The sequence below is a fragment of the Myripristis murdjan genome, chromosome 17 (genome assembly GCF_902150065.1).
Source record: "Myripristis murdjan chromosome 17, fMyrMur1.1, whole genome shotgun sequence".
NCBI classification, from domain to species: domain Eukaryota; kingdom Metazoa; phylum Chordata; class Actinopteri; order Holocentriformes; family Holocentridae; genus Myripristis; species Myripristis murdjan.
In genome coordinates this window covers 8085029-8097970 of record NC_043996.1, presented here as the reverse complement: position 1 = coordinate 8097970, position 12942 = coordinate 8085029, and the positions used below count along the sequence as shown (strand labels likewise).

Genomic DNA, 12942 nt, shown 5'->3' with positions numbered 1-12942 from the left:
TATGGCTGTCTGTCGTCTTATTTATTTCATTAAATATCTCCTTTCTCTTCACTATGCATGGCACTGTCGTTTAATGTTAAATAATTGCCACTTCTTCGTGTTTCTCTCCAAGGACCAGCATAATTTCCATACTCCATTTTTTAATCCATTTAAATACATTCCAGTGGTGACCCTAGACCAGGGGTTTCCAATCATGTGCCATGGAGGACCAACACCTCCACCAGGTGATTTCACTGATTAGTTCCTCCTTTCTGATACAAGGTGAGGTGATCAGTGACAGCTTGAAGGGGAACCACATTTGGACTATCCTTTGTGTCCACTCGGACTGTATTAGCGATGAACGTGACCTGTCTCGGGCACGTTTAGTGCTTTTACTGTAGGTCGGCATGAAAGGACATTTCACAAACCCCGTTAACTGTTTTACATGCAACTAATTTCCACTGTAATACATTGTGTGTTGTCGCCTTGGCATTTTGAACCACCCACAACAACAGTACAGTATACTCGTCAGTCAGGGTTCAAATTAGAGAGGAAGAGTTTCACTGTGCTAGTTAGCGGCGTCAAGCTAGCTAGAGAACAATAGGGGTAACTCCGGATGTAAATCATTCCCTTCAAAATAAAGGACATTCATGTTTGCCATGGTTGGTCGCAGTGTACCAAGAAGTTGTAAATTTTAGTGGGGAAATGGGTGTTTAAGTATTTACAAGAAGTATCTGTAGATGATAGCTTTATTTGAACTTCAGCTGTGATCGAATTATTTGTAAATTGGTTAATAACATTTTATTTTGAAAGTTACAGCCAGAAGTTTTGCATTTTATTGTCTTTAGCGTGACATCTGCGAGCCGGCTTGGCAGCTGGCTGGTTCAGTTGTAGTTTTGACTTGTGGTGGAAATAAGCGTGTTGTACCGGTAATGTCTGATTTTATCCCCACAAATTTATCATAGCGAAGTCGGCACTTGCTAGTGGCTATGGTGTCGGCGGTCACATATGCACGACACCTCAACTGTAAGCTAGGTTTATGAAGTGGAGAGGCGATATCATGTCGCAGGAGCAGGTTTTTGTGGGGCTGAACTCGGCTGAACACGGTGAGGGCGGTGCTGAAGCGGGCAGAGGCAGGAGTCGGCTGGGGCTTGTGGTGACGGGGCTGGTGGGAGGCTCGCTGGTCGCCCTGTACGCCGTTGCTGCGCCGTTTGTCGCCCCTGCCCTGCGGAGGGTCTGCCTCCCGTTTGTCCCCGCCACCACCGCCCAGGTGGAGAACGTCCTCAGGGCGCTGCAGGCCAGGTCAGGGACCCTGGTGGACATTGGGAGTGGAGACGGCAGAATAGTAAGTGCTGTGTCTGATTTTAACAATAATACTGAAATCCCTGATAGTGACATTCCTCGTTGACCCCAGAAAACATTTCATTTCACTTACCTCACTTACATATCCTTTCCTCTGCTATCTTAACTTTTAACTTGGAACTCTCACTATGTCTATATTAAAGTTCTAGACTCTAGAACAAGCATGACTTTCTAGCCCTTTTTAGGCATGGTTCAAAGTAATATTTAAAGTAACACCACTCACACTGGAACCATTGTCCGTTATTATTATTGTCTGTGCTCTGCAAGTTGTGTTGTTATTATTGTATGTATTGTGATTTACTGTGATGTATTTTGAACTTGTGAAGCTGAAGGCAAATTTCCACATCTGTGGACAATAAGATCATAAAATCAAATCAAATCAAATCTAATCTAATCTAATCTAATCTAATCTAATCCAATCTAATCTAATCTAATCTAGCCTTTCTTAACAGTTTTGATTTAATTGCTCATTTTGTTGCTCCTTATTGGTGCTTGATATAAGTTAACACAGACCAGTTCATGAGGGCTTGCATCATATAAATTCAGTGGGTTAACTGGTAACCTTAACCATAACCTAGTTTCTAACCCAAAGACAAAGACATCACATCTCTGGACACAATTTGATTGACAGGTGATCTCTGGTAAGGTTGGAAGTGTAGCACAAAAACACCACAGAGATGAGTGATTTGCACCAGTGAAACAAAACCTATTTAAAAGGAAGAAAGAAAGAAAACTGGGTTTTGCATATTATTCCTTTAATAAAAATAGCCTACATTCTACATGTAACTGTAAAAATATAGGCATTACCAATAATTGCAATACTGTCTGATCTCATATCTCCCTTTGTGATCCTGCTTGCAGGTGATAGCAGCAGCCCAGCATGGGTTTCGGGCATCAGGGTTTGAGCTGAACCCCTGGCTGGTGTGGTACTCTCGTTACAAGGCGTGGAGAGGGGGAGTCCACCACTCCACCTCCTTCCACATCTCGGACTTATGGAAGGTCAGTGACACACGAGCAGTCAGCATTTTGAGAGAACCTGGGAAAACATCTATTTCCAACATTTTTGTGAACTGTGAAAAATGGATAGATTTTTACCATGTGTGCTTTTAACATATAAACAGCGACTTAATCCTATGGGCTTACAATGTCTATGTGACGGACATTCCCTATATACTAGCCAAGTAGTCAGAAAAAAAATGACCCATATCAGAGTTCTGTATTTATAAGCGTTCTGATCTGGGACAAGCACTGTTTGACCTTTTCATTCACATCATTGACAAGATTTTTGACTTTCTCTCTAGGTCAGTTTTGCACAATACTCCAACGTTGTCATTTTTGGAGTCCCTCAAATGGTGAGTTCTTAAGTGTTGATCCTATCATGCTTGATTGTCGCAGAAAAGCATTTATACTTTTCACAGAATCCTGAAGTCACAGTGCAATCAGTGCTCACAAGTTAAGAATAATATTTATATACTACAGTTTCTTGCATGTTTATTTCTTATCCTGCTCTTGGCTTAGTGTACATTTCATGGTATAGTTCTTGTTGAAGTGGCCATGAAGCTTGTATTAATTACAGAGTGACAACCATTATCTTCTAGCTTCTACTGGCTGCTGGCCAAGTAACACGGTAACATGATGAAAAGTAAGTAATAGTGTGCTTACAAATACAACCAGTGAAAAACAGCTACTAATGGACCCAGAACTGAGGACCTCCAATATAGCCGGCAGACGATGTCTTATATCATCAGAAATCCCTTAAATGATCTAGCCAAGCTGGTTTTCAAAATCCCAAAGTATCACTCCTAGTTGTAGACTAAATGTTGCTGTTTGGCTGTTTCTGCAGATGGACCAACTGGAGTCGAAGCTGAGCAGCGAGCTACAGAGCACAGCCAAGGTGGTGGCCTGCCGTTTCCCCTTCCCCACCTGGACTCCTGAACACACTGTGGGGGAGGGCATAGACACTGTATGGGTGTACGATGCCAAGACATTTAAATCACAACTGCAGCAAGGACTGACAGCAAAACAAGACCATACACAGACCTCACCCACAAAAGATGTTAATGTTTGAGATGCCTTTTTTTTTTTTTTATCTGTGTCTATCTATCTATCTAGATAGATAGATAGATAGATAGATAGATAGATGTGTGTGTGTGTGTGTGTGTGTGTGTGTGTAAGAATCACACAGTACATACTAAAAAAAGTCTTTTTACATCATTACACTTGGACTTGTCATTATTAGTGGTTACAGCTACAAAACACTGGGTTATCAACAGAATGGTAATTCTCATCTCTTCTGCACCTGCACTCAAAGCAGGCGTATCGACCAGATATGCTTAATCTCATACTTGACTCACATCTTATACTCAAAATCAAATGTGTTAATGCAAAGGTTGCTGGGCGCTTTGCTGGTGTGAATGATGACGTAAAGTGATTGTGCCTCCTCATCTGAATTATCTTGCAGAACCAAATAGTTTGTTTATAAAATCCCAGTCAAGACTGATATGCCTGTCAGACTAATTGTCCACCTCATTCAGTTGGCATGCTTTTTATGATACCCCACAGAAAAGAAATTACTGTTCTGTGACTAATTCACATGTATAGAAACTTGTATATTTTGGCAATAAAATGTACATCTAATGGTCTATCTGTGTGGTGCAAGGTTACCATGACTTAGTCCTTTTACGCCATCTCGTGGTTGTTTTGTAATACTACCACATGTAGTTACTTAGAATAAGTACTGACCGATATTTGTGTCATGAAATAATACAGCTTTCGCTCGTTTAGTAGCGAATATTGCGTCCTGTATATTCCAGCATCGTTCGAGGCCGAACTGAACAATAGTTGGAGATGTTTTTATTTTGTAGATAGCGCTCATCGCTTTGCTCTGACTGACTAGCCTGCCGACCGAGAGAGAAGGCTGCTTTAGCAGCCAGTCAAGATGGACACCGCCGAGGAAGGTAGCTATAGCTTGATTGGGCTAATTGCTGACTTTAGTTGGTTGGTTAACATTTATTGTATCTACTCGTAATAAACACGTCCCTGTCAACCCCCCACTATGTCCCAATTGTCTTATATGTCAACGGCTAACCGCGTATTTCCTTCAGTATTTACAAACGTTGGCCAGTATAAAAAAACCGCTAACTAGCTAACGGTGCTAGCTAATGTTAGCCAATCAGCGCTAACTAGCTACCGAGCTAGCTTCAACTAACGTTAACAGTCACGGTGGTCGGCTAACGACGGCTGTGTCCTGGTTTGCTTTAACACTTAATACAGTTGAGGTAAAGTTGTTTAACCCCAGTGGTAGAAAGTCTGTGAAACTGACTTTTCACATTTCAGTCATACTTGTCTGTCTTTTGTTAGCTAAATTAGTTCACATTGCATAACACTTAACGTTAAAAAAACATGTAACGTTAATAAGGTTATGCAAAATGTAAGATTGACCCGACGGTCAATCTTGCCAGTTTACATGGGTCCCTGTGCTACCATGGATTGTGAACATCAACACTATGAAACCACCCTGCACATAAGTTAATGTAGCATAATTTGATAAATCTTAAGTATCACCATGGTGCATTGTGGTTAAAGGGTCTCGGTGACACTTAATAATCGCTAACATTTTGGGTTGTCTTGTGTGCTGACAAAACTGGCTTTTAAGTCCGTGAACTTAGCAGCTCTGGGAAGCTCCATGCTGTGTGCACGGACAAAGGGCACCTGAATGAAGTTAAGGTTTTCTGCTTCTTAATGTTGTCATACTCCTTTTCATGTTGTCAGCATGAATATCCCTGCGATATTCAGGTTGCACCAAGTAAGATCTTAGGTATCCCAAGAGTTAGTCTTATGGCGTTGCATCCTGAGCTAATTATAGTTCTTTTATTTTTGTCATCCAATGGCATAATCCAAGGATTACTGTTTGCCCTGTACTCACTACTGAGTCTTGTCTAGTAAAGCTACATACTAGAAAGCTCAAGCTATATGCACACCTTGTATCCCAGGTGTCTTTAAATGGGAAATTCTGAAACACTAGTCTGAGTGCTGAACTTATCCAATTGTGTTTTTTCTTTTCAACAATTTGCATTTTCTCCTAGATGTTTTGTTACCCTGGAGCCAAGATAGCCCATTGATCTACCCATTAATAATAGTGTACAATGTTAAAAACAGCAACAACAAGTAACTCAATGATGGCATAAAAAACAAACAAACAAACAAACAAAAAAAAAACAGGTTCTGTAGGTAGACAGCTGTAACAATTTTTGTATGTTGTGATATGTTATTGTGTCCCAACAGCGGACATATGCCGGGTATGTCGGTCGGAAGGGACCCAGGACAAGCCTCTCTTCCACCCCTGTGTCTGTACCGGCAGCATCAAATTCATCCATCAGGAATGGTATGATCAGTGGCCAAGTTATTCAGATTTAAAAGCAGATCTATATTTTCTTTCTGTTTTATTCCAAAATGCTTTCTCTGCAGCTATCTGTTTATATCTCTGTTCAGTCTGTGTACTTTTGCAGATTGATGTCAGAGAGTAGGAAAGGACATACAAGGTTCCTACTAGCCATGGATTTTCTAGAGTGTCACTGAATTTTGTGTGGTGTATTCCAGACAGGCAAAGTCAGAGAAGTTGATTGTCTGACAAAGTCAGGAAGTGTTTATGTATGGGTCACTGTAAAGGAATACGCCTGAGTGAATTTTTACAGCTTCTGTCACCCTTTCATCACAGACCACAACTTTTTGCACTGAAAAACACCATTAACAAACTAGAATAGATTAAAATGTTTGTGACGAAGGAAGGACTCGTGCTGTTTTCTTTTCACAGCTTGCTGCAGTGGCTTAAACACAGCAGAAAAGAATACTGTGAATTATGCAAACACAGATTTGCATTTACACCAAGTAAGTTGTTCTTCTTTAAACTGGCTCATTACCTTCATTGTGCTTAGATTTTGTGGGAGTGCATTATGCTGTGGGGCTAAAGATAGTGCTGCATCCTGAAAGTTATTAAAGTATAGCTCTTAGTCTCTCCCTCATTTTCTGTTTCCTCAGTCTACTCTCCAGACATGCCATCTCGCTTGCCGGTCCAGGACATCTTTTCAGGGTTGGTCACCAGTATTGGAACGGCCATCAGATACTGGTTCCACTACACACTGGTGGCCTTTGCCTGGCTGGGGGTGGTGCCCCTCACAGCATGTAAGTTATGTCATCCAGTTGTAGTCAGAGACTGTAAACAGATTTTCCGGGTGACGTAGTCTCACTTATAAGACCAGTTCTTGCACGCACCCCCACCCACTTGAGCTTAAGATTTCGGGGGAAAAGTGGCAAGGTGAAAATTATTATTCTGAAGTCTTGTGTTTCTCCTCTGCCAGTTGTAAAATAATGTGAAGGGGCAGTTACATTGGTCTTTAATCTCAGTTATAGCCATACACCTCACCATATGGATCTGCAGTATTTGCAGCAATGAAGGATCTGTGAAGTTTTTAAACCACAAATGACTGTTTTTACTTCCTGGGACCAAACTTACACGTGCTAGTTATTTTGCTTGCTAACCTGAAAAAAAGTTAGATCATGCAGCATTGAAAAAGACCACTCAATAGTCTGTCATAAATATATGTGCCAGTGTTAACTTCAGTGTAGAGGTAGCTTTTGAAATTTCATGACTTGAAGCAAGGCGAGCTCATGAACAAGCAGCACTTGAGGGAAACAGTAGTGCTTTAAAGTATGAATCATAACTGCAACATTTAGAACCATCTGTCTCAAAAGAGTAATGCTATTGATGTCAAGTCTCTATTAGTTTTCAGTGTTTTGGTAGAATTCAAGTATGTTTTGCCAGACAACAAATACTGTTGTAGCCTGTAAGAACAGTTTTGAGAAGAGAATTGTTAGATTCCTGTGGGATTTGTTGTTACTGCTTTACCAAACATTTGAGCAGCTGGAAGAGAAAATCACTAGAGACTAAAAGCTCCTATGAACACAAGGCTTTGATCACACAAATTCTGGCATCATAGTCTTGTAAAGAAATGGTTGCCATGATATCGTTATTGATAATCACCTTTTTGCTGTTTCTCCTCACAGGTCGCATCTACAAGTGTTTGTTTACTGGCTCTGTGAGCTCTCTCCTTACCCTGCCATTAGACATGCTTTCAACGTAAGCTTGAATTGTCTGCTGTCTTGTTCTTGCTCTTTGACTCAGTCTGTCATTGCTTTATATGCTGTAGGTGTTCTCTGTATTTTGTGCCATTTATTCAAAAATATCTCCAGAGAAAGCAAAAGGATTTCATTCACAAATTGGCATTATTATAGTCACAAACGCTCAAATTGTGAATAAAGGAGCCTGTATATACCTTTTTTCATCCCCATTATCTTGGCCTCCATGAATTAAACTGTCCTCACCAGTCCTCCATCATCTTTCTTCTCCTTTTATTGAGCTTTCTTTCTTCTTTATAAACAGAAGTCCTAGGTCATGACTTGCTGAGTTATATATGAAGAAGTTGTAAAATACCTAATAAATGCATAATTGTGAGTGCATAACAGTTGATTTAAAGGTAAACGCATTAACCCAAAATCTCCAGTTATACTGCTACTTACATGCTGCTCAGCAACCACTTTGTATAGCTGTTCAAAGATTATTGTTTGGTGGGAGAGAAGCAGCTGCTATTATGATCTATTATTATTATATAGTTATATAAGTGATAAACCACCAAGTAAGGTGCTTCATGATGAGTTTAGAGTAAGGTTTCACACTCCTAGAATTTCTAACTTCAATACAATACTCAGAAAAATATCTTTATTTAGTACCACTTTCAATGCCACAGAGGGAAAAATGACAATATATTAAGGGGCATAAAAATGGATTTCATTTGGGACCAGAGAAGAAAACAAATTTCACGCACAAAGATTTTTCACTCTTGTTAAATTAGGCTTAGAAAGTTATTTAACTAGACTTTCTTAGCTTAGGAATTTGAAGAGACTATTTGTATTTGTGTATTAAGTTAATATAGAGGGTTGTGTGTTGTCAGTCACAACGACATCTCACTCTATATACCACTGAATAGTATTTTTCCAGTTGAGACTCAACCCAGCTCAACCTCACTCGGGCAGACCTGATAGTTTTAGGTAGGACTGCTTAAACAAAAATGGCTTAAGTGCTGGGTAACATTAAGGAACAAACAAGTTATTTCAAGAAAGCACTGCAGATGTCGTTACTGTTGGAAAGCAGTAGTGGTACCTTTTTGTTTTTTTTAGTATTGATTATTATTATTTCTTAGTTATCAAAGTACTATATGCACAATACTTACGACAACCCTCGTTTAGAGCAATAAGAAGAGGGTTGTAGGTAACAAGCTTTGTCACATACCTAACAACACCTATTAACTGTTTTATAATCACTGTACAGAACAGACTTGTGGTTTATTAACTAGCTTTATCTTTGTCATCTTTTGCCAGTCTCTCCCATAGTAAAAGCCCCTTCCCTTGTTGGTTACTTTACTTTTTATTTACCATTGCACATTTGGTGTTGCGGTGAACACAGTTCAAACATTCTTACTCTCCCTCTCTTGCATCCTCTATCCCTTTGCCTCCCTTGCTCTCAATCCCTCCATCACTTGCTCACAGACAGAACCTGCTTGCTGACTGCCTGCAGGGCTGCTTTGTGGTGACGTGCACACTCTGCGCCTTCATCAGCCTCGTGTGGCTCAGAGAGCAGATTGTCCATGGTGGTGCTCCACAGTGGTTAGAGCAAAACCAGCAGCCACTGGTTCCCAACCAGCCCAATGGCCCTGCACCCGCCAATGAGGTGAGCTCAGTTTACTTTGAAGACCAACTGGAAGTCACAACCTCTCTTTTCTATATCATTTCTAAAGCATACTGATGAAGCAGTTGCTGATGCATTCCTCTCACAGTGCATGATGTAATTTTAAGAAATCCTTGCCCAAAGATTGCCAGGCTTGACATGCAGTGGATGTTTTAAATGCATCATAAACTGTGTGTCATTGATATCATGATTCCATAGGATCCAGGTGGTAATGCCGCAGTGAATGGCCAGGCAGCTCCAGAAGGTGCAGCAGTGCAACCCCCTGCGAATGGCGCAGAAAACGGCCCAGCAGCTGCTGACCAACATGGAGCCAGACAGCAGGGAGATGAGGCTGGCCTGGAAAATGATGATGACGAAGAAGAAGAAGAGGAGGACGACGATGATGACGAGGAGGAGGAGGAAGGCAGGGAGGAGGATCCTGCTGACGGCAACAATGGAGGACAGGGTTAGTGGGACCTTTTTCAGGGAACCTGAATTTAAAAAAATGTACAAAAGTTTGTTTGAATGCAGTTTTGTACGTTAATTTCATGGCTTAGAGTTCTCAGTCATCATTCCTGATTTCAGGCAAGCCACTAAGTTGAATACAGTGTACACATTTACCACTGTACAACTTTTCAGGTTCAGACACTTTTATTCCTTCGAACCATGTCATTTTATAAAACCTATCAAAAGAAACACCAGCATACTGTCCCAAGTATCTTCCACTCCATGGTGAAAACAGTGCTGTTTGTACTTGTGTAATTGTTTAATTCTTTTGATGGCATTAAAAATTCTTTCTTGGACACTGATCCAGGTTCTGCTAATTAACCCATTCGCTGACCAAATATTTGATGCCAACACAAACATGGGGCTGTATTTTAAGGATCTAAGCGCACGGTCTGAAGAGCATGGCGTAAGTGCATTTAGGGTGTGTCCAAGACCACTTTTGCTTTTTTAACAGTGGAAAAAGGGTCTTTGTACCAGTTGCATGGTTCAAAAGGGTTGTACCTCTCTGAATTAATCATGGGTGTGTTTTTGGCGTAACAAGCAACAAACCATTCAGAGTGCCATCTCCCATTCCCTTTAAAAGCCATGCTCTCTTGCACCGTGGCAGATTGCCATTACAAAGGTAGATTTTCCAGGTAAGAAGGAACACTTCTTTGTAGAGGAAATGGATCTGCTCATGCATGAAGTGAAAGTGCACAAGCAGACCATCTATGACAACAACATGATTCCACTAAAGCTCCCTGAGGTGAAGCAGGCATCCTTGTGTGTGTATCAAGGCATCCCTTTATGCGTAAAGGCATCCCTATGTGCATCACAAAGCACCAGGTACGCATGTTGGCACCCACCTATGTAGGTGCACATTAATATCTTGATAATGTGCCCTTAAAATAAGAATGAACTGGATGCTTCTTGGATTAAGCGTGTAGGAGATCATTCAGAATGTCTTTGCATGTACTAGAGTTTCCATTGCTCCATATAAGGGATCAGTGGACCACAACCATATCAAGAAAAACCCTACTGCATAGTACCAGCTACCAGAACCCTGCTTTGAATATATATTGTATTTTTCTTCTTCTTACTCTGTACGTAATTACATATACATTGATTCTGATTTTCTTTTGTAGAAGATTTGAACTGGAATGCCTTGGAATGGGACCGTGCGGCAGAGGAGCTGACCTGGGAGAGGGTAGGGAGTCTATAGTTTTTTTTTTGACTGACATTAGCTTATGACTCTTTTCATTCTATCTCCTTTTCCACCATGTAGCATGATGTATCTTTGTGGTGGTAGTAGAAGTAGCAGCAGCAGGTAGATCATTTATAACAATTTTTATGAAATTTCTTTCTCTTTATATACCAGATGCTGGGTTTGGATGGCTCCCTAGTTTTCCTGGTAAATGTGCGGTCTCTTGTCGTTTCAAATATATTTTAACAATATATAATACATACACGTAGTCTTCATTGTCACTATACAGCTAACTAGGAATCACATGATGGACACTGTGTGTGTGTGTGTGTGTGTGTGTGTGTGTGTGTGTGTGTTTTCCAGGAGCATGTCTTCTGGGTGGTGTCTCTCAACACTCTCTTCATTTTGGTGTTTGGTAAGTAAAACCTGCAATGCTCTCAGCACATACATGAAATCAGTACCATGAAGAAACTGTAGGGCTTTTTGTGTAATACCACTTGTGAATTTAACTGTTATTTAAGCAGGTTGTTCATCATAAGTCGGTAAATTAAAAATGCAGAATGATGCCTTGATACTCTGTATTTACGTGTAAACTTGAATATACTACAGATTTTAACCTCAGTTCTCTATTGTCTCCACCAGCTTTTTGCCCATATCACATTGGCCATTTCTCAGTTGTTGGACTCGGCTTTGAGGAATATGTAAGTGCACTGAATACACCCATAATATTTGGGTTTCCCCATGCAATGATTACTTTTTTTTTCTCCTGAGTGGATGCTTTTTGGTGATATAATTTCTCTTTGCAGATTAGAGCATCCCACTTTGATGGTCTTATCACCACCATACTGGGCTACATCCTCCTGGCTGGTGCTCTGATAGTCTGCCATGTATCCTTTAATTACCTTGTATGTGTGTTGCTGTTTGACATGTACAAATGGGCTTTGTTTTAGTTAGATACTACGTTTGATACGGTTGGTTTGTCCAACATGTTTAGTTCTTCATCCTTGGGCTCCAGCTAATGAAAATTTTTATTGTTGATTAATCTGTTGATTGTTTTTTCAATTAATTATTTCATTGTAAAATATTAAAACTAATGACAAATACCTATCACAAGTTTTTAGAGCCCAAAGCAGTGTCTTGAGATTACTTCCTTAGTCTGACCAGCAGTCAAAACAAACAAACAAACAGATAGATAGATAGGTAGATAGCAACTGTCCAAGCATTTGGGAAGCTATAACCTGCAGATATTAGGTATTTTTATTTGATGAATGACTATTTTTTTTCTGATTGACTAAGTGTTTAAGCACTGCTTCCTCTCTGTTATATCATCTCTTGTCTCTAATGCATATAAGTCTTAACATATGAGCCTGCATGTTAGTTTTTTTTTGTCATTTTGTCCTGAAAGAAATCAAATAGCCAATAATTGATATAGTTTGTAAGGGCTGTATTTGTGTCTTTTTGCTAGTTTTGGGCTACATCTTAACTGTTGTCGTGACATTAGTATTTATCATGTTAGTTTTAACAGTTATTAAAAGCGAAGTGCTTTTTCTACCGTACCAGATTTGAGGAGTTGTCCTTAACAGTGCCTTTTTCAGGCGTTTGCTTCATTGGTGAGATTTCACCGGTCCAGACGCCTCCTTGGTGTCTGCTACATTGTTGTGAAGGTAAGCAAAACAGGATGTAACAGTGCAGTATTTTCAAATACTTTCAAATACAAAGAATTTTGTTGTATTTAACTACTAATTGATACTGTACATGAGAAATTTTTGATTGCTCATTACAGAAACAGATGTTCCAATGATGTTTTGTAACACAGGTTTCTTTGCTGGTTGTCATGGAGATAGGCCTGTTCCCACTGATTTGCGGCTGGTGGCTTGACATTTGCTCACTGGTACGTCAATAATGCATATCAAACTCTGTAGCTGACTTTGTTGATGCAATCATGTATTTACTGACTTATCGAATAGAAAATTGATTATAAAATCCACATTGATATTTTTAAAATTATTTTTATGTTCTGCTTAAATGTCAAAACTCAATAAAATGTTTTTTGACCCAATTTAACTGTAACCCAAAATGTCAAAAGACTGATTTTCATTGTGGTTTTAAAAACAATGAAAGCATCTCCCCA

The 12942-nt window shown here is 39.9% G+C and overlaps 2 protein-coding genes across 6 annotated transcripts in view; both read left to right on the top strand.

Moving 5' to 3' along the window:
* LOC115374617 (E3 ubiquitin-protein ligase MARCH6-like) overlaps nt 1-12942 on the top strand; it is a 33274-nt gene that overhangs the window by 11721 nt on the left and 8611 nt on the right. For 3 of the 5 annotated variants that reach the window (XM_030073600.1, XM_030073602.1, XM_030073601.1), the window contains exons 2-15: nt 3482-4298; nt 5626-5725; nt 6155-6228; nt 6379-6522; nt 7405-7477; nt 8944-9124; nt 9341-9587; nt 10753-10814; nt 10986-11018; nt 11175-11226; nt 11454-11512; nt 11618-11698; nt 12407-12475; nt 12628-12702. In XM_030073600.1, coding sequence (XP_029929460.1) covers nt 4280-4298; nt 5626-5725; nt 6155-6228; nt 6379-6522; nt 7405-7477; nt 8944-9124; nt 9341-9587; nt 10753-10814; nt 10986-11018; nt 11175-11226; nt 11454-11512; nt 11618-11698; nt 12407-12475; nt 12628-12702 — 1269 coding nt within the window. In that variant the 5' untranslated portion in view covers nt 3482-4279. Of the gene's footprint in view, nt 1-3481; nt 4299-4566; nt 4620-5042; nt 5062-5625; nt 5726-6154; nt 6229-6378; nt 6523-7404; nt 7478-8943; nt 9125-9340; nt 9588-10752; nt 10815-10985; nt 11019-11174; nt 11227-11453; nt 11513-11617; nt 11699-12406; nt 12476-12627; nt 12703-12942 lie in introns of those variants that run through there. The other 2 variants (XM_030073604.1, XM_030073605.1) reach the window with 2 other exon arrangements.
* atpsckmt (fATP synthase c subunit lysine N-methyltransferase) lies at nt 283-3985 on the top strand. Its single transcript, XM_030073610.1, has 4 exons — nt 283-1324; nt 2203-2340; nt 2643-2693; nt 3185-3985. Exons 1-4 carry the CDS (start codon nt 1019-1021, stop codon nt 3407-3409), a joined length of 720 nt encoding a protein of 239 aa, XP_029929470.1. The 5' UTR covers nt 283-1018; the 3' UTR covers nt 3410-3985.

Excerpts from the sequence above, each read along its gene's own strand:
- atpsckmt (XM_030073610.1), top strand. The coding sequence starts at position 1,019 with ATGAAGTGGAGAGGCGATATCATGTCGCAGGAGCAGGTTTTTGTGGGG. Across the intron at positions 1,325-2,202 it reads GGAGTGGAGACGGCAGAATA|GTGATAGCAGCAGCCCAGCA; the intron begins GTAAGTGCTGTG and ends TCCTGCTTGCAG. Across the intron at positions 2,694-3,184 it reads TTTTTGGAGTCCCTCAAATG|ATGGACCAACTGGAGTCGAA; the intron begins GTGAGTTCTTAA and ends CTGTTTCTGCAG.